This window comes from Bubalus bubalis, chromosome 7 (genome assembly GCF_019923935.1).
Source record: "Bubalus bubalis isolate 160015118507 breed Murrah chromosome 7, NDDB_SH_1, whole genome shotgun sequence".
NCBI lineage: Eukaryota > Metazoa > Chordata > Mammalia > Artiodactyla > Bovidae > Bubalus > Bubalus bubalis.
The window spans coordinates 18,249,755-18,274,662 of NC_059163.1; the positions used below are offsets into that span (position 1 = coordinate 18,249,755).

Consider the following 24,908-nt stretch of genomic DNA (forward strand, 5'->3'; position numbering starts at 1 on the left):
AAAGTAACTAAAATTAAAAGTATATTTGAACTTAAATATGTGTCTTGCACATAAACCAAGTCTTAATATTATTTTCAGGAATTAAATATTTATTTGAATAACTTATCAAAGAATTCAATAAGCTCCATTATCCTTTTCAATATTTTTATTACCAAAGAGATTTTGAAATGTGAGATTTTTTTCTGTAATGGGATATGCAAAGATTCACCTAATATTTACTTCAGTTCAGTTCAGTTCAGTTCAGCCGCTCAGTCGTGTCTGACTCTTTGCGACCCCATGAATCGCAGCACCCCAGGCCTCCCTGTCTATCACCAACTCCCAGAGTTCACTCAGATTCACGTCCATCGAGTGGGTGATGCCATCCCACCATCTCATCCTCTGTTGTCCCCTTTTCCTCCTGCCCCCAATCCCTCCCAGCATCAGAGATTTCCAATGAGTCAACTCTTCACATGAGGTGGCCAAAGGACTGGAGTTTCAGCTTTAGCATCATTCCTTCCAAAGAAATCCCAGGGCTGATCTCCTTCACAATGGACTGGTTGGATCTCCTTGAAGTCCAAGGGACTCTCAAGAGTCTTCTCCAACACCACAGTTCAAAAGCATCAATTCTTCGGCATTCAGCTTTCTTCACAGTCCAACTCTCACATCCATACATGACCACTGGAAAAACCATAGCCTTGACTAGATGGACCTTTGTTGGCAAAGTAATGTCTCTCTCTGCTTTTCAATATGCTATCTAGGTTGGTCATAACTTTCCTTCCAAGGAATAATTGTCTTTTAATTTCATGGCTGCAGTCACCATCTGCAGTGATTTTGGAGCCCAGAAAAATAAACTCTGACACTGTTTCCACTGTTTCCCCATATGAAGTAATGGGACCAGATGCCATGATCTTCGTTTTCTGAATGTTGAACTTTAAGCCAACCTTTTCACTCTCCTCTTTCACTTTCATCAAGAGGCTTTTGAGTTCCTCTTCATTTTCTGCCATAAGGGTGGTGTCATCTGTATATCTGAGGTTATTGATATTTCTCCCGGCAATCTTGATTCCAGCTTGTGCTTCTTCTAGCCCAGCATTTCTCATGATGTACTCTGCATATAAGTTAAATAAGCAGAGTGACAATATACAGCCTTGATGTATTCCTTTTCCTATTTGGAACCAGTCTGTTGTTCCATGTCCAGTTCTAACTGTTGCTTCCTGACCTGCATATAGGTTTCTCAAGAGGCAGGTCAGGTGTTCTGGTATTCCCATCACTTGAAGAATTTTCCACAGTTTATTGGGATCCACACAGTCAAAGGCTTTGGCATAGTCAATAAAGCAAAAGTAGATTTTTTTTTCTGGGACTCTCTTGCTTTTTCTATGATCCAGCAGATTTTGTCAGTTTAATCTCTGGTTCCTCTGCCTTTTCTAAAACCAGCTTGAACATGAGGAAGTTCACGGTTCACGTATTGCTGAAGCCTGGCTTGGAGAAGCCTGGCTTGGCATTACTTTACTACCATGTGAGATGAGTGCAATTGTATGGTAGTTTGAGCATTCTTTGGCATTGCCTTTCTTTGGTACTGGAATGAAAACTGACCTTTTCCAGTCCTGTGGCCACTGCTGAGTTTTCCAAATTTGCTGGCATATTGAGTGCAGCACTTTCACAGCATCATCTTTCAGGATTTGAAATAGCTCAACTGGAATTCCATCATCTCCACTAGCTTTATTCATAGTGATGCTTTCTAAAGCCCACTTGACTTCACATTCCAAGATGTCTGGCTCTAGGCTAGTGATCACACCATCGTGATTATCTGGGTCATGAAAATCTTTTTTGTACAGTTATTCTGTGTATTCTTGCCACCTCTTCTTAATACCTTTTGCTTCTGTTAGGTCCATACCATTTCTGTCCTTTGTCGAGCCCATCTTTGCATGAAATGTCCCCTTGGTATCTCTAATTTTCTTGACGAGATCTCTAGTCTTTCCCATTATGTTGTTTTCCTCTATTTCTTTGCATTGATTACTGAGGAAGGTTTTCTTATCTCTTCTTGCTATTCTTTTTACCAGTTTATAATATTCAGGGACTTCCCTGGTGGTCCAGTGGTTAAAAATCCACCTTGCAATGCAGGGAACTCAGGTTCCATCCCTGTTCAGGGAACACAGATCCCTCATGCTGTGGAGCAACTAAGCCATGTACCACAACTAGAGAGCCCTAGTGACCAGCTACCGAGCTCACTCACTACAACTGAAAAATTGTAGAGAATTCGTGTAGAGCAATGAAAGATCTCACCCAAAACATTGAAGATCCCTTGTACTGAAACTAAGACCCAATGCAGCCAAATAAATAAACAAATGCATAAAGATATCATAAAAATTTATAACATTCAGATTGCTTTCTTGTACCTTAATTTTCCCCCCAGTTTTCAGAGGAGCAGTTTAATTTAGTTAAAGTATGGACTATGGAGCCAGACCACCTGGGGTTTAAATTCCAGCTTCCCCAATTACTCATGGTATAATGTTAAGCAAGTTACCTAACTTCTCTGTGCTTTAATTTCATCATTCTTATAATAGGGATAGCTATCGTATTAATTCAGAGATGCAGAATTGTTGTTGAATTACTACTGTGACGTACTCAGAACAGTAAACATTCAGTGTTATCTATTATTAATATTATATGTCAGAACATTCTGAGAACTAGTGGTAAAAGTGTCTGAGAACCTGAAGGGGTTCATGGGAGAATCAGGGCAGGAATCTTGGCATTGAGCACTTGGCCTCCCTGCAGGATCATGGTTTGTGGGAGTAAGCTGGACCCAGGTCCCTGACAGTGTTCAGGGCTCTTCTCACTTCATAGGAGACTCAGTCTGGGAGATTTCAGTGCTGATCTGTACCTGATTCAGTAAGTGGATGAAGCAGGTTATAAAATAAGTTTCAGGATACACTAGTATATACTCAATGAGACCTCGACCATTAAAGCAAAACATAGGATTAAGATTGGAGAAAAGAAAGCAAGCAAATATGTCAAAATATCTGAAGTGTTTGTCCCCTGAAGATGGGATTATGGGTGGCTCTTTGTTTTTATAATTCTTTCTACTTTCCAAATATTCTGAATTAAGGATAGTATTATTTTGATAATTAGAGAAGAAAAGTAAAAAAGATAATTCCAATAAAAATTGAAATTCGTTTTATCCAGACTGAGTCAAATGACGGAATGCAACGACGGGGAGGGGAGGAAGAAAGATTAAAATTGAAATGTTCATTTTAGAAGGCTTTTGCTATCTGAATTAAAGCAAGAATTGCCAGGCCTACACTTCATTTTATGAATTTGGCATTTCAGATAAAAATTAAGCACATATTAATCAAGGATCTATACAAAGGCAAAACCTGTTTGAGAAATTAAATTTCTACTTTTAACACAACCAGGCAGGCTTATCTTTTCTAGACCGAATGAACTGCTAAGTTTCTTCCACAAGAGGGCGGTAACTGCTCAGGGTTTCTTTAAAACGGCCTGAAGGACCCAGGCACTGTAAGCGAGGCAGTGACGCAAGTAAGACAACTTTTTTTCATGGAAGAAGGAGTCGCACACGGTGAGTCGGCTGAAAGGACCAATGCTGAGACCCGCAAGCACACCCAAGTCAGAAGCAGCACCTTTTAGGGGGACTGAAAGAGGAACTAGTTCACGGGCTCGTTTAAAATTATTTACATTATGCTCCATGGACGTCATGTATACAGGTGTAAATTTTTTTTACCGGCCGTTCACATCAGATCCTGTTTAACCTGGTGGTGAAACTGAACCAGCATTTTATTTTTTAAGGAAATTGTAGACATTCACTGACATTCCTTCAAGCACATGGAGGAATCCACAGTGGATCTTGGTTTCCAGAATGTACGACGTCAAAGCATGCACCTTCCCTGGAAGCGAATGGGTCTTTGTAGAAAATACTCGGGGGCATGCCGGGCTTGGGTGTTACACATGTAGATATGTTTGCTAAAGTTATGTGTGCTTTGCTGAAGTTCAAGACTAGTTTTCTCTCTAGCAGGTCATGGGTGTTTTCTTGCATTTCCTCTCACTCCTGAATCCAGTTTTGATATTGCAGACGTTTAGACTTAGAATTCTCCATCTTCTGGGACTTTTCACAACACTCCCTTCCGAGTGCACATGTCCCCCAGGAGAGCTTCTGTAGGTGTGCGCAGGGGTGCCCTGTTGTCACATTGAAGATCGCCGATGGGAGCTGGGAGCGGGGAGGTGGAGGCTGGTATGAAATTCCAAACCATTTTGGTAGTAGATCCCACACGGCTGTCTACAGCGGATCGGTTCCCTCTCTCATTTTGTGTTGGTCTCCGCGGGGAGAGCTAGGCCGACAGCAGGATTCCCCCAGGGCTCTTCCCCACCCGGCATTTGTAGGCCTCTCTGTACCCCGACACTTCCCAAGTAGTCTCCCTAATTCCTGGTCAGCAGAAGCGGCCAAGGATCCAGTTTCCGTAAAACCGCCTTTAGGGCATGCAAACAGATGCACACAGTCGTGCTCTCCTTCTCAGAGACTGGGTGATTCCAAGACCGTGGACTTCCTTCCTTCTCCCTTGAGTTTCTACTTAGCCGCCGGTTCCACTCGACCCCTCTTTTTAACAGGAACTGTAAACCCAACCGGCCTCCAGGTTCAGCCTGAACGAGCCCCATTCGTCGGCCCAAGTGGAGTTATTAAAGAAGTCATCCGGACAATTCAGGCAAACACCCTTTGGAGTGGGTTTTGGCCTGAAACACACAAAATTCCCTTCCTCCCTTTCCTCCCTCCTTCTCTGAATTTAGAATTGGCTTCCTGTGGCTACACTTGAGTATCCCGACCTTTGTTTGACGTTAATATATTTGGGGAAGAATAGTTATCATTCATCCCGGACAGACTGCTGAATTTAAGTACACTTAGCTGAGATTTCATTTGCATTCCTCTGTGAATTACTCTGAATTTAGGCTCTGCTCCTTCCATTTAAAACAGAAGTAGCGCAACTTGCTAGCCGTCCGAGTCCAGGGTTAAGACTAAGGGTGGGATGGTCAACTGCGTGGCGCAGGCTGCATAAAAGTAGGAACCGACTGAAAACAGTTACTTGAAAGCGGAGGCCCTGGTCTGCAGGCTAAAAGGAAGTCCAGGGGCTGGGGAGGGGGACGTCGCCTTCTTCACCCCTACCCTTTAGTTCTTTTGGCAACCTCCGAATTTGCCAAACCACTTTCATTTATTTTTCAATTAAAATGCAAATCAATCGCTTTCCAACACAGTCCTCCCCCTAAATATATATATATATATATATATATATATATATATATATATATATATAGTGCAGAGACGCGGGGGGCAAAGGGGGTCGTGAGCACGTGTGACACGTTCCATTCCCAAGGGTTGCTTAGAAATGCCGGGCTCTCTTAGGTCGTGAGCAGAATCCCGCGCGGGTCTTGGAGGGGGTGCTCCCGGAGGGAGAGAAGTCCTGATTCTTTAGGGCGTGTGTATGCGGCGTGTAAGATGGCCCTGACCAAAAACCCGCCTCCCGAATCCGCGTCGGGATCTGCTCCTCTAGGACGCCGTCCGGAAGGTGGTTTACGCTCTGCAGGGGCAGGGTCGTCTCTCCCAATAGCCCACCCTCTTCGAGGACGCCCCTCGCTCTCCCGGCTCCCAGCTGGAGACAGACGGAGCAGATCGATCATAATAACAGCACCAGGCAGGAGACACTGACCGGCCTTCCTTCGGCCGCGCCTCACCGTGAGCGTCTGAATTTCATTGCCCCACGCGGGATTCGGGCACCCAAGGCTCACCCCCCGGGATCTAGGTACATAGACCCCAGATGTTTTTATTGTCACAATTAAGAACAACACTGCTGTTTTAATTCCGCAATGTGAATGATAAATAAAAGCAAACGATTGAGACTTCCAATCGGCACCCAAGCTTTGCAATTATTTGCCGATGGCAATTAACCCAGAATTGGGTGGAGTTGAATCAGTGGTTCGCCGGGTTGGTCGGTCTTTCTGGTTTTGCTCTATTTCTACATCACCCACCTCAAATCATATACTAGATTTACAGTAGGAAAATGTTCAATGCTTTCCCAGGTCAGGCTATTTACATGAAATAAAGCGAAGTCGCTTTTTGAAATTGGAGTATTTGGGGATCACTGGCTTCCTTCCCTCTCCATTCCTACCTAGTCCTGGAGAATGTGGTGTGAGGTGTGCGGGGGAGGTGAGGAGGTCGCTCAGGGCCCAGGCGCGGGGTTCAGGCAAAGGGTTGTGTGTCACCGCCGTCCTGGAGACTCCCGAGGCGAGATAAAGTTTCGTTTTTAACGAATCGGGAAGCAGAGGACCCCAACTCTCGGGCCAGGGTCGGGCTACATGTGCCTCCCTCCTACTGGAGTTCCCCTGGTGGCCCAAGGACAGGGCGCTGGAGTTTATACCCACAACCCAGCAAACATCCTCACGGGGAAATACAGACGGCCCCCTCATCATCTGTCTTCTTGCCCTACTCAGCACAATTCACATTGAAGAAGGATCTTACCCTTCCCTTAGTCAGAGTCTATGGTCTGTGTAGTGATAGGTTTAGCCCAGTCTCGAAATTAATGAAAAATAATCGAGAGGGAACGTTATTTTTACATCAGAAGTGAATAACAAAAGTGGCAAAAGGTAAACAAAAACCTCTCAAACTCAAGCTCAAGTTGCTACCTTTAAAAGATCAGTGCAGCGGAAACCCTAGGTTATCTAAGTGGAATAAGCCCTCTGGCTTTCAGTGCTGGGATGCAAATAAGCGCTTTTGGCTCTCACAGCCAAACTCGGTCCAAGGGTGGTGCCGATCGAATTGTATTCCTTATTTATTTCAATTTTCTGCTGATTAAGTTTGGACTTAATGATCTCATCCAAACTACTGTAGTGATTATCCCTCGATGGTGTGCTACTTTAATAGCCTTAAATCTCAAAATTGTGCAAGGGTCTTCCTTCCCCATGTACACAGCTCAATGCTCCTGGAAATTTAAAGATCTCCAGCTATGGAAGAAATTGAGAGGGAATAAGAGAAACCGCCGTCCAACACCTAAACCCTGACATCCCATCATCACAGCGCAGAAGCCGGGAAGGCTCCATCTCCCGAAACATTCTGGAGTTGAGAGAGGGGAAAGAGTTTTCGAGATGGTTGTGAAGGGGTGTGTGTATGTGTACCAGATACTTTTGTATCTAAAGACTCCACCTCAATTTTGGTGATTCTGACCCCGTAAAACTCAAAACAAATAATGCTCACAGGGGAGAAAAGTTTAAAAAGTTCACTGCTCTCAGGTTGAAACATCACATGAGAAACAAACGCTCCCAATAAGCTGATTCCGTTCCCTGAGAATGGAGTAAACCTATAAATGATAACATCTTGTGTGTGTGGAGGTGGGGGGAAACCCAGGAATAAAAAGAAAAGTGAAAGAGAAGAAACAGAGAAGGAAAGCGGGGAGGTGGCAAAGATGGAATAGGGCGATCCTTCGGCCTACAAGGGGATTAAGGACATCTCTAAGGCTTAAGGAGCAACAAATTAATTTACACAATCCTGGGAGAGCCCAGATGGCCTTTAATTAATCCCTTCAAAAGAAGGAGCTAGGCCAGGGCTGCGCCGGCTGCCTGCTCCATTAGCTCCATTTTACAAGAGACCAGACTCTGTTCGAGGTGAGGCGTCGTGAGCTCGTGGGGGAAGGGGGGCTAGGGTGACGAGAGCAGGCGAGGGGGAGGCGAGGGAAGAATATGAACTGCTCTTCCATAAAAGGGCTGGGTTTTCATTATTCTTCTCTTTAAAAAGTAATACCCTTTTCGTCTCTACTCCCCCCCTCCCCTTTCCCATTTTATTTAACACAATTAATTGAGGCGTCCACTGGCCCAGAGACCGAACGGCACCACTCGCCAGGCCCCGCCCCCTTGCCCCGCCCACCGGCGGGATAGAAGTGGGAGGGGGCGGGAATCAGGCGGGCGCGGTCCTACGGCTCGCCCTCTTCAGCCAATCAGAAGGCGCGGCGCTTCCGAGTGGGAGTGACCCGGAGGCGACGCGAGGCCCCAGGCAGAGCGCTATTGGAGACGGTGGTTACGCCCCCGGCTTGCACCCCACCCTCCCCGCTCCTCGGGCCCGCCCTTCCCGGCTGCCTCGGAGTGACGTCCTTCAAAGTTCTCATTTTGGACCCCCCATCTGCCCCTCCCTCTCGTCCCCCAGCTAAAGAGGGGTAGGGAGTGATGCAAATGTTTTATTACCTTTGAGAGCTTCATCTGAACTGTCAGGCCCGGAGGGAGCAAGGAGAGGAGAGAGAGAGGTAGTGGAACAGCCTCGGAGAGGGGGTCAGCTTGGCCGGAGGACAGGACTTAGAAAAGCGAAGCCTGTGGAGTCGCTAAGAAAATGCGAGACAGAAGAGGCAAAGGCGGAGAGTGAGAGGAAGAGAGGGCGCTGGGGGCGGGGTGGGGCCGGGGTCGCCAGGCCCTTTTGCAGAAGTGGACAGACGAGTGGAGCCATAACTGAAGGCGTCAGACTTTTCACTTAGTCTTTGCTTTTCTGTGTTTTTCCTCCCCACTTTTTTTTTCTTCTTTTTCTTTTCAATATTTCAACTCTAGTACCCCGTGGCGCACAGGGGAAGACGGGTCGGCGCGCCGAGTCTGGGAGCCGCGGAGATCGGTGGCACTGCCCTTTCTGGCGCCGAAGCCTCGGGCAGAGCAGGCGGAGGAAGCCCACCCAGAGGCCAACCCTCCGGCGGGTTAGATGCGCTCTCTCCCTGCGCGCTCCGCGCGCCGAGTGCGAAATCAACCTCGTGGCCGAAAGAGCAGGGCATCCAAGTAAGACTGGAGCTCGTCGAGCGGAACCCGGCATCCTTTGAACCTCCCCGAAGAAAGCGAGCCGGCCCCCCAACCCCCAACTCTCCCCACATCAAAGATTCGGTGATTCTTAACTTTGTTACGAGCTCTCTGGGGCCGGACGGGGTTTGGTTTTGCTTATTTCCAAGAGGGAGAAGATGAGAAGTTGCGCTCTTTGAGCGGCGAGGAAAAAGTGAGGAAGAAACGAGGAGCCCGAGATTGAATCCAGGACTCTCGCAGGGAAAGGACAGCCCAAACCACCCGGACGCTGCTCGCTGGTCTCGGCCAGCCACCGCCTCTCCACTGGTGTGTTTGGACATTTCTGCTGCGCAGTTCCGAGAGCAATTCTCGGCGGCGGCATTCCTGGCCCCGTTGGCACGTCGCCCCCGGGTGCGCCGCCGAGCGCCTCCTTGCTCACGCCCGCGGCGCTTCTCGCTCTCCGGAGCCCCGCCGAGGGGTAGGGGCCGGCGCCCTAGCTGCGTGGCCGCGGGCTCCGGCCTGGTCGTGGGATGTTAGCGGTGGGGGCGATGGAGGGCCCCCGGCAGAGCGCGTTCCTGCTCAGCAGCCCGCCCCTGGCCGCCCTGCACAGCATGGCAGAAATGAAGACCCCGCTGTACCCCGCCGCCTACCCCCCGCTGCCCGCCGGCCCCCCCTCCTCCTCGTCCTCCTCGTCCTCCTCGTCGTCTCCCTCCCCGCCTTTGGGAGCCCACAACCCGGGCAACCTGAAGCCCCCGGCCGCGGGGGGGCTCTCGGCCCTGGGCAGCCCCCCGCAGCAGCTCTCGGCCGCCACCCCGCACGGCATCAACGACATCCTGAGCCGGCCCTCCATGCCGGTGGCCTCAGGGGCTGCCCTGCCCTCCGCCTCGCCCTCTGGGTCCTCCTCATCCTCCTCTTCCTCGTCCACCTCCGCTTCGGCTGCTGCGGCCGCAGCCGCAGCGGCGGCCGCCGCCGCCTCGTCGCCAGCGGGGCTCCTGGCCGGCCTGCCCCGTTTCAGCAGCCTGAGCCCGCCGCCGCCGCCGCCCGGGCTCTACTTCAGCCCCAGCGCCGCAGCCGTGGCCGCCGTGGGTCGGTACCCGAAGCCGCTCGCCGAGCTGCCCGGACGGACGCCTATCTTCTGGCCGGGAGTGATGCAGAGCCCACCCTGGAGGGACGCCCGCCTGGCCTGCACCCCTCGTGAGTACAGTCGCCTGCTGCGCCCACTTGTGCTGGTTCTGCCCGCTCTCAGGTCACGGCCTCTGGTGTGCAAGCGGCAGGGTCCACCCTCTTGCCCGCCGAGCAGTTTGGCAGCGCCAGAATCACACGATTTAGGATGGGCCAGGGCGTTCGGGGAGGGATTCTCGCTTTCCTGAGCGCCACGGTGTGTCCAGGCGGCCCCTCTTCACAAGTCCCGGGCACGCGAAGCAGAGCGCGTGTGCATGCGTCTCCGTGAAACACACCGCGGTGTGCGGGACGTGTGTCTCACCCAAGGCCTCGGCTGCTCCCGGAACAGCTCGGCCCGGAACCGTAGGCCCCTCCTGGGTTAAAGAGGTGCTGAGGGCAAGAGGGGCTACTGCGTCCCCGCCGGCACTCCAGCTTTCCCGTGTCCCAGGCCAAAGTCCCATTTGATCTTCGCAGCCTCACTGGCCTCCTGGTGGGGGAACGGCATCGAGGAGCCCTTCACAGCCCTGAGCCGAACGCTTGTGTTTGCATGTGCGACTTGGTCCAGGGTGTCCCTACCTCACCTGGTCGTCTTCATCGCCCCCGTTTCGTCCTGCGAGTACACGCAGCCCAGGGAGCCCACTGAAGTCAGGTCCGCGGTCGAGCGCCACTTCGGGCCGCTCCCCACCGCTGGGCCCTGGTTTTTTCCACCTGCCTCGGCCCCAAGGGCCGGGACGCCTTGGGCCTGGACATATTGAGGGGCGTCGTGGCTCTCAACATCCTAATAGGGGAAAGAACTGGAGGATGAACCAGGCGGCGGGACAAGGATGGTGGGGGGTGGGGGGGGGAATGCAACATTCCGCAAAGATCTTGCTGTAAACCAACTGAGGCAGCCCAGGATCGCTCTAATCTAGGTAGTTGGCCAGCTTGCCGACGCAACTCCCATCCTCCCGGGTGGGCACTGAGGGCCCAGGGCCCGGTCCTTTTCTCGCTCAGTTCTTTGCTTTTGACCGAGTCCCCGAAGTTTCTCATGTCTCCGGGTCTCAAGTCTCACCTCTGTGGCTGAGCGGCAGTAACTGAGGGAAGTTGGGAGAGCCAAGTGGAGGCTCCTTTGGGGAGCCTCGGGACTGGGGTGGCGTGGGGGGGGGGTGGCGGGGGCGGGTGAGGGTGTCGGGGAGACGCTTTTGTGTGTGTTCGGAGGGCCACGTAGGGAACTCCAACAAAGGCGACTCCCCCTCCCCCTCGGCCGCAGCAGCGTTAGGGTTGGGGGGCGACTTAGCTCGCTTGTGTTTCTAAAACAAGGCGCCCTTTGTGGCGCGGGCACAGGTTAGGAAAGCGTTCGAGGAACAAAATTAGTCGTCCCACGCAAAGGCCCAGAGACCGAGCGCCCCCAACTAGACTAGGCGGGCGAGGAAGGGGACTTGCCAACCAGTCCCCAGCCCCGCACTCCGTTTCCAGGGCCCTAGCGATTCAGCCTCGGCAAACTTGAGCAATGAGCTCTCAGTTGGACATCGTTGTTGGGCCAAAGGTTATTTAATGCAGTTCCAAGCACACCCGCTTAAAAGACAAAAAACAACAAGAAACAGGTGGGTGTAAAAATAGCAAAGGGGGGAAGAGCCTTGGGCCTTAAGCGCCCCCCAGGATTTCTCAGTGCTGCAGAGGAGCACGCTCTCGGTTCCCACCGCAACGTGGTTTCTGGAGTTCATTTCTTCTCAGTGGAGCCGCTGATAACTGACTGCTTCTTCCCTTCACTTTTAAAAAATCTGTCTCCTAGATCAAGGATCCATCTTGTTGGACAAAGACGGGAAGAGGAAACACACGAGACCCACGTTCTCGGGCCAGCAGATCTTTGCACTGGAGAAGACTTTCGAACAAACGAAATACTTGGCGGGGCCCGAGAGGGCTCGCTTGGCCTATTCGTTGGGGATGACGGAGAGTCAGGTCAAGGTGAGTGGACCTTGCAAACCTCCAGGAATAGCGCCCCTGTGTTCACCGTGTGCGTGCACACACACACACACACACCAAACTAACAAATAGCCACCCGCCCAGGGGTGTGGGTCTGCGGAGACTGGGGAGAGCTGAGATCAGCGAAAGAGGTTGGTGGGGGGGAGTAAGTTACAAAGGCTCTGGGTCTCACAGGCGGGCAAACTGTTGATGAACAAAAGGAATCAAGCCCCCGCCTTTGAAATTAGGTTAATCTAGATAGCAGCATGTGCTGGGGGAACTCTCCATTATTAGAGAATAAAAGCATTACTGAAATATCAGCCCTGAGAATAGATGAGGCCAGTTAGATAGCTTCTATTTGTAAGCATATTCAAGCTTTTGCTTGTCAATTCAGGCTCCACTAGTTACAGAATTTCCTAATGTAGATCAGCATTATAGTGCTACTGTATTAACTTACAGGTTAAAAAAAAAATCCACACAATGTGACCCCTTAACGTGGATGCACCTGCTTTTAACTGAGCCTGAAGGCAGTCACTTTGGAGTAGTAATTTTCCAAGTGAATTAACAAGATTATGACTGTATTATGAAACAGAAGTTTATCAATATATGTAAGGTTTTACTGTTTATGACAATTTATAATTAAAATGTCACTTAGCTTATAATTGAGTTGTACAGTATATTTCCAGGGAATCAAATTGGAGAGCTCTTTCCCTGAAAAATAAAGGGATGGAAACAGCTGTGTACCGTAAATCTAGTGGTTTCCTGTATTTCCAGTATTCCCTTTTGTTCTTCAGTTTGCTATATCTTGCTCTGTGTGTGTGTGTGTGTGTGTGTGTATATATATATATATATATAGATATCTATATCAATGCATTTCAGGAGTGATTTTCTATATGACCATTACAGTACCATCACTGTTAAGATTATTTTTTGCAGTGGTTGGAACAGAGTTTACCACAGTAGTCTGGAGGTCTTCATTTGTCGCCATAAATATGTCTATGTGGCTAGAAGTGAATTATTATAGCTACATAAAGAAACTAAAAATCACTTTATTAACAATTCTGATTCTCTAGATAAATACATAACATGAGAAAATGGATGAGAAGCATAAAGACAGGATGCTTCAATATATTTGGGAAATTGGTTACTTATGGCTGGTGCTTTAGGTTTAAAATATGTGTATCAAATACAATGTCAAAAATCATGAATAGGCTTAAAATAGTTGTATAAAAATGAATGTCTTAGGAAAGATCAATATTAAAATAATATTTGAAAGACCAGGTATGCTAATAGTGGGAAATAATGTAATTGGCAAAATTTCACTTTTAAAAAGTAACTCATGAAGATTCTTGCCTTGATCTTTGGTTTTATGAAAAACATTAAACCAGAGAGACAGAGACACAAAAATTGCTATGATGATTTCAACTAAGCTATTAAATATTTTCATGCATTTATGTTGGTTATTATCACTGACTTAAGGTTTGTGTTTTATCAGTTTTTTTATTTGACATCACATCATACAAGTCTACATGGGTAGGTAAGTGTTTACCTACCATTTTTGTGTGTCTTCAGACCGGAAATAAGTGAAACAGACAAATATCCAAAAGTGAAAAAAACAGAGGTTATTAGTGTAAATGCTGTGTCTTTCCCCACAAATCTCACTAAAAAGCAAGTACGCCTCAGATTGTTTGAAATACCTGAATCTGAGAAAGTAAAAAAACGAGTAGAATTGCCATCAGTAGGAGGCAGTTTTACGGAGAGGAAAAGTTTTCTACTTCCAACTAGAAAGTAGGCAAGCGAAGTCTTTTAGGGAAACTCAGTTTAAGTTTCCAAGTTTTTTTTTTCCCTCTTCTGAGACATCGCTCAGTGACAAGCTCAATACTCTCGTGTTGCTATCACTATGGCAACGGCAGGCAGTTTGTTGGTGCCCGATCCGCAGACTAGACCCGGGCGATGGAGACCGACTTTGACGGCCCGGACGCGGGAGGGCCGCAGGGGAGCGCGTCTCGCCATCCGGGGGGAGTGGGGGCGGCCCGCAGGAGCCGGGGGCCACGGCCTGACTCCTCTGCTCCGCGGAAATTCCTTCCACCACCCCGCCTCCCCCCGAATCTCCCCTCTTCTCCGCTTTCTCGGTCTGCCAGGTCTGGTTCCAGAACCGCCGGACCAAGTGGAGAAAGAAGCACGCAGCCGAGATGGCCACGGCCAAGAAGAAGCAGGACTCGGAGACCGAGCGGCTGAAAGGGGCCTCGGAGAACGAGGAGGAGGACGACGACTACAACAAGCCCCTGGACCCCAACTCGGACGATGAGAAAATCACGCAGCTGCTGAAGAAGCACAAGTCGAGCGGCGGCAGCGGCGGCGGGCTCCTGCTGCACGCGTCCGAGACCGAGGGCTCGTCCTGAGCGCCCGCCGCCCGCGCGCCCGCCGGCCTCGCGTCTCCCGCCCGCCGGGGCCCCGCGCTTTTCTAAGATGTACATATCTATTTTTATAACCTACGAGTGGAGCAGGGGCAGGGGACAGAGACTTCGGAGGATGACGAGACGTGGCAGACAAGACCACGAATTGCACCGAACTGATGCTGCAGCGGGGCCACCCTCCGCCCCCGCTCGGTGTCCCAGCCGCGTCTCCCTCTCCGTGTTCCCCCCTCCCCCTCCTCACGCCGCCCCCTACCCCACTCCACCCCACCCCAGTTTTGCCTGGAGACCGGCCGGGGCAGGGATCGCGGAGGGAGACCCGGTCTGGACCCTCCGACACCCACCTCGAGGGGGACCTCGGAGCCACCGATGGGAAGAGGGACAAGTCTCCCCCGCAAACTGCTGTGGCGACTAAAGTAACCTGTTGAAGGCTCTTTGTAAATAAATCGTGAGTCACACTGACTAGAAGTTACTTTATTGTGAATATTTAAAATGTAAGATGCTTTCTTTTTGGAATTTGGTATAAAAAGATGGACCTCCTTCTCCCGGCTCCCCTCCCGCTTTTAAGAGCAATTCAAATCACACGGTTCGCCTTTTATTTTGAAATTAATTGGAGAAGCGTAGACAGGAATGTTCTCACTCTCCCTCCCCTTTCGCGCCCCTCCCGGGTCTGGATTTGTTCAGTCTCTTTTCCCCCCCGTACATCCTCTCTGGCTCTTCTCCTACGACCCCTGGCCCCGAGCCCGGTTTCCCCCGTCCAGGACTTGAAATAGAAGACGTGGAACCAGGGAAGGCCCCCAACCAGCCTCTCTGTCCCCCTCTGAAATTGCACAGTCGTTTGTTGCTATTTATTAGTGATTTAAAGAAAGTGTTGGGGAGGGATGGGGCTACGGTAGCTTGTATTTAATTTAACTCCTTTCGGATAAAAATGCGTGTTAAAGTAGATGGTGGGAATTGTTACAACCGCTCTGGGTCAGAAACAGAAAACTCCGTTTAGTTGCTGTAATTGAATTTGAAGTGTTTTGTATCATAAGAATACTATAGACTATGTAAATTGTTTTCTTTTTTAAAGCTAATGACGGTGATATATTAGCATCTTTAACTTTTATTAATTTATATAAGGAATTCGGTTTGTAAAGAGAAGAAAACCCCCTTTGCAAGACCAGTTAAATGTAATGCACTTTCTGTTTCAAAGGATAAATCAAATTAAAAAACAGTTTGAAGAAGTCTGTTGCCTTGAATCAAAGGGTTTATATAGACCATTTGATCTCATCTGAGATCTCAAATAAAAGTCAAGACCACAAGCATTTTATTTTGGTTTCTTGGGTAAAATAATTGTTACATTATTATTATTATTATTTTGGAAGGGGGAGGTCACATCTCTCATTCTCCTAGATTGGAAAGATAAATGCAGCCCCATTCAATGGGCTTCTTGGAGAGACTTGTCCAACAGGCTGCCTCTGCTGTCTTGTCTGTGCTGTCTGATTTTTTCCTGATCGCTTTTTCCTTTGCGAGAAAGTCCCTGGAGGTTTTGGGGAGACCTCATTTCCATATACCCAAGATAGCTTCTCAATTCAGCCTTAGCTTTCTTCGCTGAGAGGAGGCAGTGGAGCTGGCTGTCAGGGCAATGCTGCTGTTTGATGCTAACATTTTCTCCCCAGTAGGTTATAAAAATACAGAAGTTGGTGGAAAACTGGGACCCCTGATTTTGCTAAACATTACAATAAAGAAGGCTATATTTCAAGAAAGCTTCTTCTCTAGGATTCTCTAGGATTAAGGAAGCAATATCACAGCTTCTGTAGCTGAAATTGTGAAAAAATAAAAATAGGGAATCCCGAGGAGAGAGCTGTATTACTGTCTTGGGATCTTTCTGTTTTCAGACACTCAGTTATAGGCTCAGTGAAATATAGTTATCCCCTTAGTGTTTCAGGTTAATGAGCTTGTGTTCAAAGGGAGGAAAATCAATAGAATTCAGTAGATTCTTCAGGCGTGTGTTAGGTAACAAAAGTGTGGGTCTGTTTTGTTCAGACCCACATGACATAAAAATAAAAAAACAGTAAAAACTGGGAACGAAATTGCTCAAAGTAAATTATTGCTGGCTACATTCCTCATGGCATGGTTTAATAGAAAGGAAGGATACAAATCTGCCTTATTTCTTTTCTCTAGTTGGTCCATGAAGTTCCCAATAAGTTTCAAACTTCTAAATTTCTGTTCTCTTCGAGAGACTTCTCTTGTGGCTCAGCTGGTAAAGAATTCGCCTGCAATGCGAGAGAGCCGGGTTTGATCTCTGGGTTGGGAAGATCCCTTGGAGAAGGGAAAAGCTAGCCATTCCAGTATTCTGGCCTGGAAAATTCAATGGATTGTATAGTCCGTGGGGTGGCAGAGAGTCAGACAGGACTGAGCGACTTTCACTTTCACTTTTGAAAGACTAAGGTGTGTGTCCTACAGAGAGGTAGCTATTTCAAAAGAGGTTTTGAATTTAAATCCTAGATGTAAACAATAAGATCGATCTTTTCCCTTCTACACTTCCTTCTTTCCTTCCCTCTGCCTCTCATCTTTCTCTTTCTGAAAGAACCTAGCGGTGGGGCAAGTCTGTTATCCTAAAGCACCACTTTATTATTTGTTATTTTGCACCAAATGAAAGTCTCTTATCTACTTTATTTACTTACTTTTACCTTCTTCCATCCCTCTTCTGTCTTGAAAAGACAAGCAACTTTTTATTTATTCCTGCTTCCTAAGAAAGGAACAATCCACCAGAAAATTAGAAATGCTTTTTCTGAAGTATAATAATAAAAACTATTATGCCAGTAGTCCTAGTAGTAGTAATAGAGTAGTATCACTTATAGAAAACTTGGAACCAAGACTGAAGCATTTCCCAAGAAGTAAATGTGCTATGATTAGTTGTGACCGACTCTTTGCAACCTCACAGACTGCAGCCCGCCAGGCTCCTCTGTCCATGGAATTCTCCAGGCAAGAATACTGGAGTGGGTTGCCATGCCCTTCTCCAGGGGACCTTCCCAACCCAGGGATTGAACCCAGGTCTCCTGCATTGCAGGTGGATTCTTTACCTTCTGAGTCACCAGGGAAGCCCCTAGATCTATAGCATTTATCCCCAGTTAGATAGGTGGAGAGACACCACTTCCAGTTTCTTCAGGAAGCATTCTCTCTGAGCTCTTTGTGTTTAAAGCATCTGAGAAGTCTGAAAGCTAGTGGCCTGGCCCCCATCCTACAGGCAGATATACGGAGGGCACACAGAGTGTGTGTGCTTGCCAGTCTGAGCACTGATGAGCCCTGAGTTGTGCAGGCAGCAGCCAGAGGTATGCTCTGGGACCATGTTGCACTGGCATTCGTTCCTTTATCCCAGGGGACTGCACCAGTGACTGGAGTTTCCAGTTAATTTACTTCCACCCAGGATTCCAGCTGGCCACCAGTTGCAACTGGCACCATAAAATGGAGTGAGGGAGGAGAGGGCGGGGGGTACCTTACTTAGGCCTCCTTTATCATGGTTGGTTAGGTTTAGTTCCATGTATGCACAACAGGAATGTTTTTCCTAAGAGTTAGCATGGTACGAAAGCTGAGGAAACACTCCACAGCTTAAACAAGGGAGAGTAAGAATTATTTTTCATCATGGCTCAAAAATTTTAGGACCTTAACCAGCCATAAGCATCTGATTAAGCCTGCCAATCAGTCATGACAGCTAAAGGGGTCATGATTTAAAAACAAAAAGTAACACAAGTGGCCCAATACACCTCTGCTTTTATTTAAAATTTTTTCCTTCGTTTTATTAAGATAAAATTGACAAATAACATTGTGTAAGTATAAGGTATACAACATAAAGTTTTGACATATGTATATATTGCAAAATAATCACCATGATACATCTAGTTAATATCCATCACCTCACATTTTTTTTTCCTTATGATGAAAACTTTTAAGATCTAGTCTCTTAGTGACTTTTGCATATACACTACAGTATTGTTAACCGTGATCACTGGGCTGTACATTACATGCCCAGATGTTTTCTACATTTTGATCACCTTCATCCATTTCCCCTATCCTCCACTCCACCTCTGCTTTTAAAAATGCTTATAGGTAAAGTGTCAACATGTAAAACAAAATGAGAAAAATGAGGGCTCTGTGTGTGTGTGGTTAAAGGAGGGTAAAACTGCTTTCTCATTTTTGTTTTATACATGAATGTCTTTTCCTATAAAGGGAAACCCAGTGAGGTTGGGTGAGGGCACTCAGCCTGGAAGCGAAGGGCCTTGTTCCTGCCTCTCAGATGTCCCAACTGCGTTCACAATTTGAAGCTCCTACTCGGTTACTTTCTCAGTCCCCAAATTCCAGGCTCAGTTCTAATTGATTTTACCTTTCTTTGGCTCACATTCAGAGGATTCTGTAAAGCTCTATACCTTCTTTCCCAGAAGTTGTGGTTTATTGAGCAGCTTCCCAAGCATGTGAGTACCGTAATCCACTTTCCCTTTCTCTACTTCGGAGGAACCAAAAATGGTTAATTCTTCCCTGGAAAGACGTGTGCCCCTCACCGCTCAGTGTGCAAGCAATCTGGACTGGAGGCCAGCTCTTCTTACAAATACAGTATTAGGCAACAGAGCCTGAGAGTGCCTTTGAAAACTTTTAGAGCCTGATGTCATGAACATGAGTGTGTTATGAGCCCAGCTAGGGTAAATCTCCACTGTCTTGTCCATTAAGCTGGTCATCAGCACACACACTCACACTCACACACACACAGGAGAGGTGAAATTCCACTTGGGAACTCCTAGCACTGAATAGCCTAAAAGAGACTGACTCTTTCATCAATCCCTGACAATAGACTCACGTAATAACAACAGAGGAAGCAGCAGATTTCATCTATAAACTCTATTTTAGGTTAATCTGAGCAGATTTCTATAAATTTTCTCCTTTCCACCACACACACACAAATGCAAAAAATATTCTTCTGCCTTCCCAGTATAACTTAAAAAAAGTCAGTTCCTCTTTACCCTTCCTTTCTTTGACAAGAAAGTGTATATTTTGTTCTGCAGCATTTAGACTCCAGCTTCACAGAGAAACAGTCTCTCTAATGTAGCCTTTTTCAAGGTCTGCAGAAATCACAATAATATATGCCCCACATCTAATGATGAAAAGCTTGACTGGAGAGTAGAGCAATGGTGTGCGTGGGAGGACAAAAGGGCTGGGCTATTTTCCTGAAGTTCAGTCTTCAGCATTAACATGGCAACCCACTCCAGTATGCTTGCCTGGACAGTTCCATGGACAGAGGAGCCTGGCTGGCTACAGTCCATGGGGTCGCAAAGAGTCAGACACGACTAAGCACAGCAGAGCATTCCAGAGACTGGCTTGGGGTGGTTTCATAAACTGGAAGGTTTATCTGAAAGCTTCAGTTCACTCTCCAGTCTTCTTCTTTGATCCAACAGATTATTCACCTCAAAGATGAATATCTAGATATGCATCATTTATTTTCTGGCCCAGACCAGATATTTCCATTGAATATCACACTTGGAAAAAAGTGGAGTATAATGTTTCTTTGTTGCCTGGCAGGAATTCTGAAGTAGAAGCCTCATCTAGGGTTTCTATTTTAGTCTGCTTTGAATAATAAGGGCTAGTTTGGGTGAAGATCTATTCAAAGGTGAATTCCTTCCTCATTATAGAGAAAGAGTTTAATGAATGTGTATTATTTTTGTAGAGGGGCCCTGTGACCTTCCTAATGTCACTGCCTATGTCTACTTTGGTGAAGCTAAAGGAAATATTGAGATATAATTATCTTATATACTCAGTTATTACAAGAGAGCAGAGATATTCAGTTGAGAAAAAAATCAGCATACTTCTATTATACAGTTTTATTTCTAAAGAAAATTCTGAAGGTGCATGCCTTCTGAAAAATCTATCAACGGTCAGTATGTTGATTGGGACCAATTTGCTTATATAGACCAGAGAAAAGTAAGGTTGCTGAAAATTCAGTCTTCTCATCTCTAAAATGGAGATGATAATTGTGCAATTATTCATAGTAACACTATTTCATATCTTTGTGACCCCATGGACTGTAGCCCTCCAGGCTCTATCCCTGGGATTCTCCAGGCCAGAATACTGCAGTGGGTTGCCATTTCCTTCTCCAGGGGATCTTCCTGACCCAGGGAATCAAACCCAGGTCTCTTTTGTCTCCTGCATTGCCACTGGGTAGTACGAAACTAGTGCCACCTGGGAAGCCCCTTCTGTCTTGTACAGGATAACTCTTCAATGGAGGAAAGGGTATGAAAAGTTAAAGTTGAAGTGGGAACAAGGGATATTTTCCGTGACACTGGAAAGACCCTAAAGCGGTTTTCAAATATTTCTCCAAATTCCTTGATATTCTTTCCTTTAAAAGATGGAGCCTAGGACTTCCCCGGTGGTCCAATGGATAAGAATCTGCCTGCCAATGCGGGAGCGGAGAAGGCAATGGCACCCCACTCCAGCACTCTTGCCTGGGAAATCCCATGGACAGAGGAGCCTGGTGGGCTGCAGTCCATGGGGTTGCTGCCAGTCGGACACGACTGAGTGACTTCACTTTCACGCATTGGAGAAGGAAATGGCAACCCACTCCAGCGTTCTTGCCTGGAGAATCCCAGGGTCGGGGGAGCCTGGTGGGCTGCCATGTATGGGGTTGCACAGAGTCGGACGCGATTGAAGCGACTTAGCAGCAGCAGCAGCAGGAGACACAGGTTTGATCCCTGGTTTGGGAAGATCCCACATGCCAAGGAGCAACTAAGTCCATGTGCCACAACTATTGAGCCTGTGCTCTAGAGCCCGGGAGCCGCAACTGCTGAGACCTTGTGCCGCAACCACTGAAGCCTGTCCGCCCTAGGGCCCATGCTCTGCAACACGAGAAGCCACTTCAATGAGACGCCTGCTCACCGTAACTAGAGAGTAGCCCCTGCTCACTGCAACTAAAGAAAAGCCCGTGTGGCAATGAAGACACAGCACAGCCAAAACGAACTAACTAAATAAAATTACATTTTTTACAAAGCATGGAGCATAATGCTTCTCTCCCTGAGAGTGGCTATACTGAGACACTCTGATGAACACAGTGCGGCAGAAGTGATGCTGTGTGGTTGGGTCATGGAAGGCTCTGTAGCATCCCCCTTGTCTTTTCTCTTGATCACTCAGTTGCCATGCTATGAGGACAATCAAGCAGCCCCATGGGGAGGGCCTTCTGGTGAGTAGCTGAGGCCTCTGTCAATCATGAGTCCTAATTTTTAAGGAATGTTAAGTGAACTCTGGAATCAGGTCCCCTATCCCCACTCAAGCCTTCACATGACTGCAGCCCTGGCCAACATGTGACTGTGACCTCATGAGGTACATTGAGGCAGAGTCACCCTTCTAAGAGCTCCACAATTTCTGAGCTATAACAACTGTATGAGGTAACCAAGGTTTATGAAGTCATTACATCTGGGGGTAATTTGTTACACGGGCATGCCCGCTAAGTTGCTTCAGTCGTGTCCGACTCTTTTGTGACCCCATGGACTGTAGCCCATCAGGCTTCTCTGTCCATGGGGATTCTCCAGGCAAGAATACTCGAGTGTGTTGCCATGCCCTCCTCCAGGGGATCTTTGCAATCATGGGATTGAACCCAAGTCTCTTAGCTCTCCTGCATTGGCAGGAGAGTTCTTTACCACTAGCACCACCTGGGAAGCCCAAGAACAGATAACTAATGTAGTATATAACAGACCTATTTCTGTTCTCTAGAAATGCTCTTTCTGAAATATAATAATAAAAACTATTATGCCAGTAGTCGTAGTAGTAGTAATAGAGTAGTATCACTTATAGAAAACTTGGAACCAAGACTGAAGCATTTCCCAAGAAGTAAATGTGCTATGATTAGTCGTGACCGACTCTTTGCAACCTCATAGACTGCAGCCCGCCAGGCTCCTCTGTCCATGGAATTCTCCAGGCAAGAATACTGGAGTGGGTTGCCATGCCCTTCTCCAGGGGACCTTCCCAACCCAGGGATCGAACCCAGGTGTCCCGCACTGCAGGCAGACTCTTTACCATCTGAACCACCAGGGAAGCTTAAAAATATAAAGCGCACATAAATAAATGTAAGAGGTGATGACCGTATCTCATAATGTGGATGTATAGTTTGGCTAACTCTGTCATACTGTTGTTTCTCATGAAGGAGTCCAAGACTTGGAAAGAACTAGGATCTGGCTTCATAGGCAGTTTTATTTGCTTAACTATGGAACATGGCTACAGATACACTGCCATCTTTACTCTGGCTGGTTAAAGGCAGGAAAAGCTTAACTCTAGGGGGAGAAAAGCTCAGGGAAATGAAAAAAAGGTACAAAGAAAAGAAGGGACCCTGAGTTTTGAGTTAAGATTGAGGGTTTAGGACTGTCCCCCTTGTCTTTCCTTTGAGAATTGGGGACAGAACTTGTTTCCAGGAGAGTCAAGGTGGCAAGAAAGCAGGAGAGAGAGAGGCAGTAAGGGACAGGCACTGAAACTGCCATTGGCTCCTTGGGATGAAGGACAAAGGGAGACAGCAAGCTCTAGAAAAATAAAGGCAGGTCCCCGAAGCCAGGAGAACTGGCTCTTGATTGAGAGGAACGCTCCTGTAGACCCTGCTTCTTCCCGAGTGAGCCCGGGCAACGGCTGCCAATCAGTATTGATGGGCAGATGGTTCCTCTTCTCTGCCATACTACTCTACACTTGCACATCCTTTGCATCACTGCAGAAGCAGAAAAGTCCATGCAGGGTAACCATGCAAACTGCAAATACAGTTGAAGGGTTGGCCTTCATGGCCTTTGCTGTAAGAAGCCACCCCAGTGCCAGCTGAGGTATTCTGATAAAGGCTGTGCAAAGAGACAAGGGACTGTGAAGGCATATATGAAATCTGTGTGTTGTCATTAACCTTCTTGACACAGAGAGTAAGGCAGAAATGGATGACTTCAAGAGACCTTGCTTTCTGTACACGTAAGGTGACTGGCTTCCCTGGTGGCTCAGACGCTAAAGTGTCTGCCTGCAATGAGGGAGACCTGGGTTCGTTCCCTGGGTCAGGAAGATCCCCTGAAGAAGGAAATGGCAACCCACTCCAGTATTCTTACCTGGAGAATTCCAGGGACAGAGGAGCCTAGCAAGCTATAATCCATGGGGTCGCAAAGAGAAGGACATGACTGAGCTACTTCACTTTCACTTTCAAGGTGACTGGCAGCTAGGGACCCACAGTTTGCATAAAAGGCTCATGATGGTTTCCAGCCAACAGTCTGCCTGCCTGCATGTCTCTCTCCCTCTTTCTCCCTTCTCCTTCCTCTCCCTCCTCCCCATTCCACCTCTCCCTCTTCTTCTTCCCCCTCCTCGTTCCCTCCTTCTCCATCTTTATGGTATGTTGTTGTTTAGTCCCTCAGTCCTGTCTGACTCTTTTGCAACCCCATTGACTGTAGCTCACCAGGCTCCTCTGTCTATGGGATTTCCTAGGTGAGACTACTGGAGCAGGTTGCCACTTCTTCCTTCAGGGGATCTTCCTGACCCAGGGATCGAACCTGAGGCTCCTGCATTGGCAGGCAGAATCTTTACCACCGAGCCACCAGGGAAGCTCTCTTTATAGAACAGGGCTATGTCATTTCACCAAGCATGTGAAATAATAAGAGTTTGCCTTAAAGGCCAGAGTGGGTAACAGTTTGGACAGAGGTGCAATGGTACCACCTCTTGGAAAACTAAGATGCAGAACAAACTTCCAGGGCACAGCACACTTGGTCCACGTTTACTGCTGGATTCCCAGGACACTACACAGTGCCTGGTCCATAGGAGGTATTCAAGGAGTAATTTTTGAATGCACACACACACACCCCCCCCCTCAATGAAGCTGAAGTCACAGGGGACTTTGCATTTTCTTGAAGGTCTTAAAGAAAATGACAGACCTTTATGGCAACCCTTTCTCATCTCCCAGCCTGGAGGCAGAGAACTGATTTCCAAGCTAGGAAGAGTCTTACTTACCTCTGTGTATACATGTAAACATCTGACAAATTGCTGTACAATTAGACATGAACAGCTTAAATAGCAAATGGGTGAGTTCAATGTAAAGATTTTTTTTTTTTATAAAATGGAAGATCAAGTAAGGTTATTATAATAAATTCATTTATCAGCTCACATTGTTACTTGTAAATAACTTTAAAATAAAATCTTCAGCATAATCATCATTCATAGTGATATATGTCATTCTTCAAGGCACATGGGTTATAATTATGCATTAAAAAAACAAAGGAGGACTTACTGGGCCTCCCTGCTGGCTCAGATGATAAAGAATCCACCTGGAATGCAGGGGACTCAGGTTCGATCCCCAGGAAGATCCCCTGGAGAAGGGAATGGTTACCCACTCTGGTATTCTTGCCTGGAGATTTCAATGGACAGAGAAGCCTGGTGGGCTACAGTCCATGGGGTTGCAAACAGTTGGACACAACTGAGTGACTAACACTTTCACTTTACTGGCCATTTAAAATACTCTTGGAGGAGGAAACGGCAACCCACTCCAGTATCCTTGCCTGGAAAATTCCATGGACAGAGGAGCCTGGCTGGCTACAGTCCATAAGGTCGCACAGAGTTGGACATGACTGAAGCCACTCAGCATGCTGC

The 24,908-nt window shown here is 47.5% G+C and overlaps 1 protein-coding gene and 1 long non-coding RNA gene across 2 annotated transcripts; both read left to right on the top strand.

Moving 5' to 3' along the window:
- Window positions 1–6,824: 6,824 nt before the first annotated feature.
- On the top strand, window positions 6,825–8,992 carry LOC123334395. The gene is made up of 2 exons (XR_006552149.1): window positions 6,825–8,267; window positions 8,563–8,992. It is a non-coding gene; the product is annotated as an uncharacterized LOC123334395 (long non-coding RNA).
- Window positions 8,993–9,163: 171 nt separating this feature from the next.
- Window positions 9,164–15,605, top strand: NKX6-1 (NK6 homeobox 1). Its single transcript, XM_025289781.3, has 3 exons — window positions 9,164–9,972; window positions 11,711–11,883; window positions 14,022–15,605. Exons 1-3 carry the CDS (start codon window positions 9,309–9,311, stop codon window positions 14,280–14,282), a joined length of 1,098 nt encoding a protein of 365 aa, XP_025145566.1. The 5' UTR covers window positions 9,164–9,308; the 3' UTR covers window positions 14,283–15,605.
- The last annotated feature ends 9,303 nt before the right edge of the window (window positions 15,606–24,908 follow it).

What these genes read in the sequence shown, in the direction of transcription:
- NKX6-1 (XM_025289781.3), top strand. Translation starts at nt 9,309, where the DNA reads ATGTTAGCGGTGGGGGCGATGGAGGGCCCCCGGCAGAGCGCGTTCCTG. An exon ending in CCGCCTGGCCTGCACCCCTC is followed by an intron (nt 9,973 to 11,710) that starts GTGAGTACAGTC and finishes TCTGTCTCCTAG; the next exon opens with ATCAAGGATCCATCTTGTTG. An exon ending in TGACGGAGAGTCAGGTCAAG is followed by an intron (nt 11,884 to 14,021) that starts GTGAGTGGACCT and finishes TCGGTCTGCCAG; the next exon opens with GTCTGGTTCCAGAACCGCCG.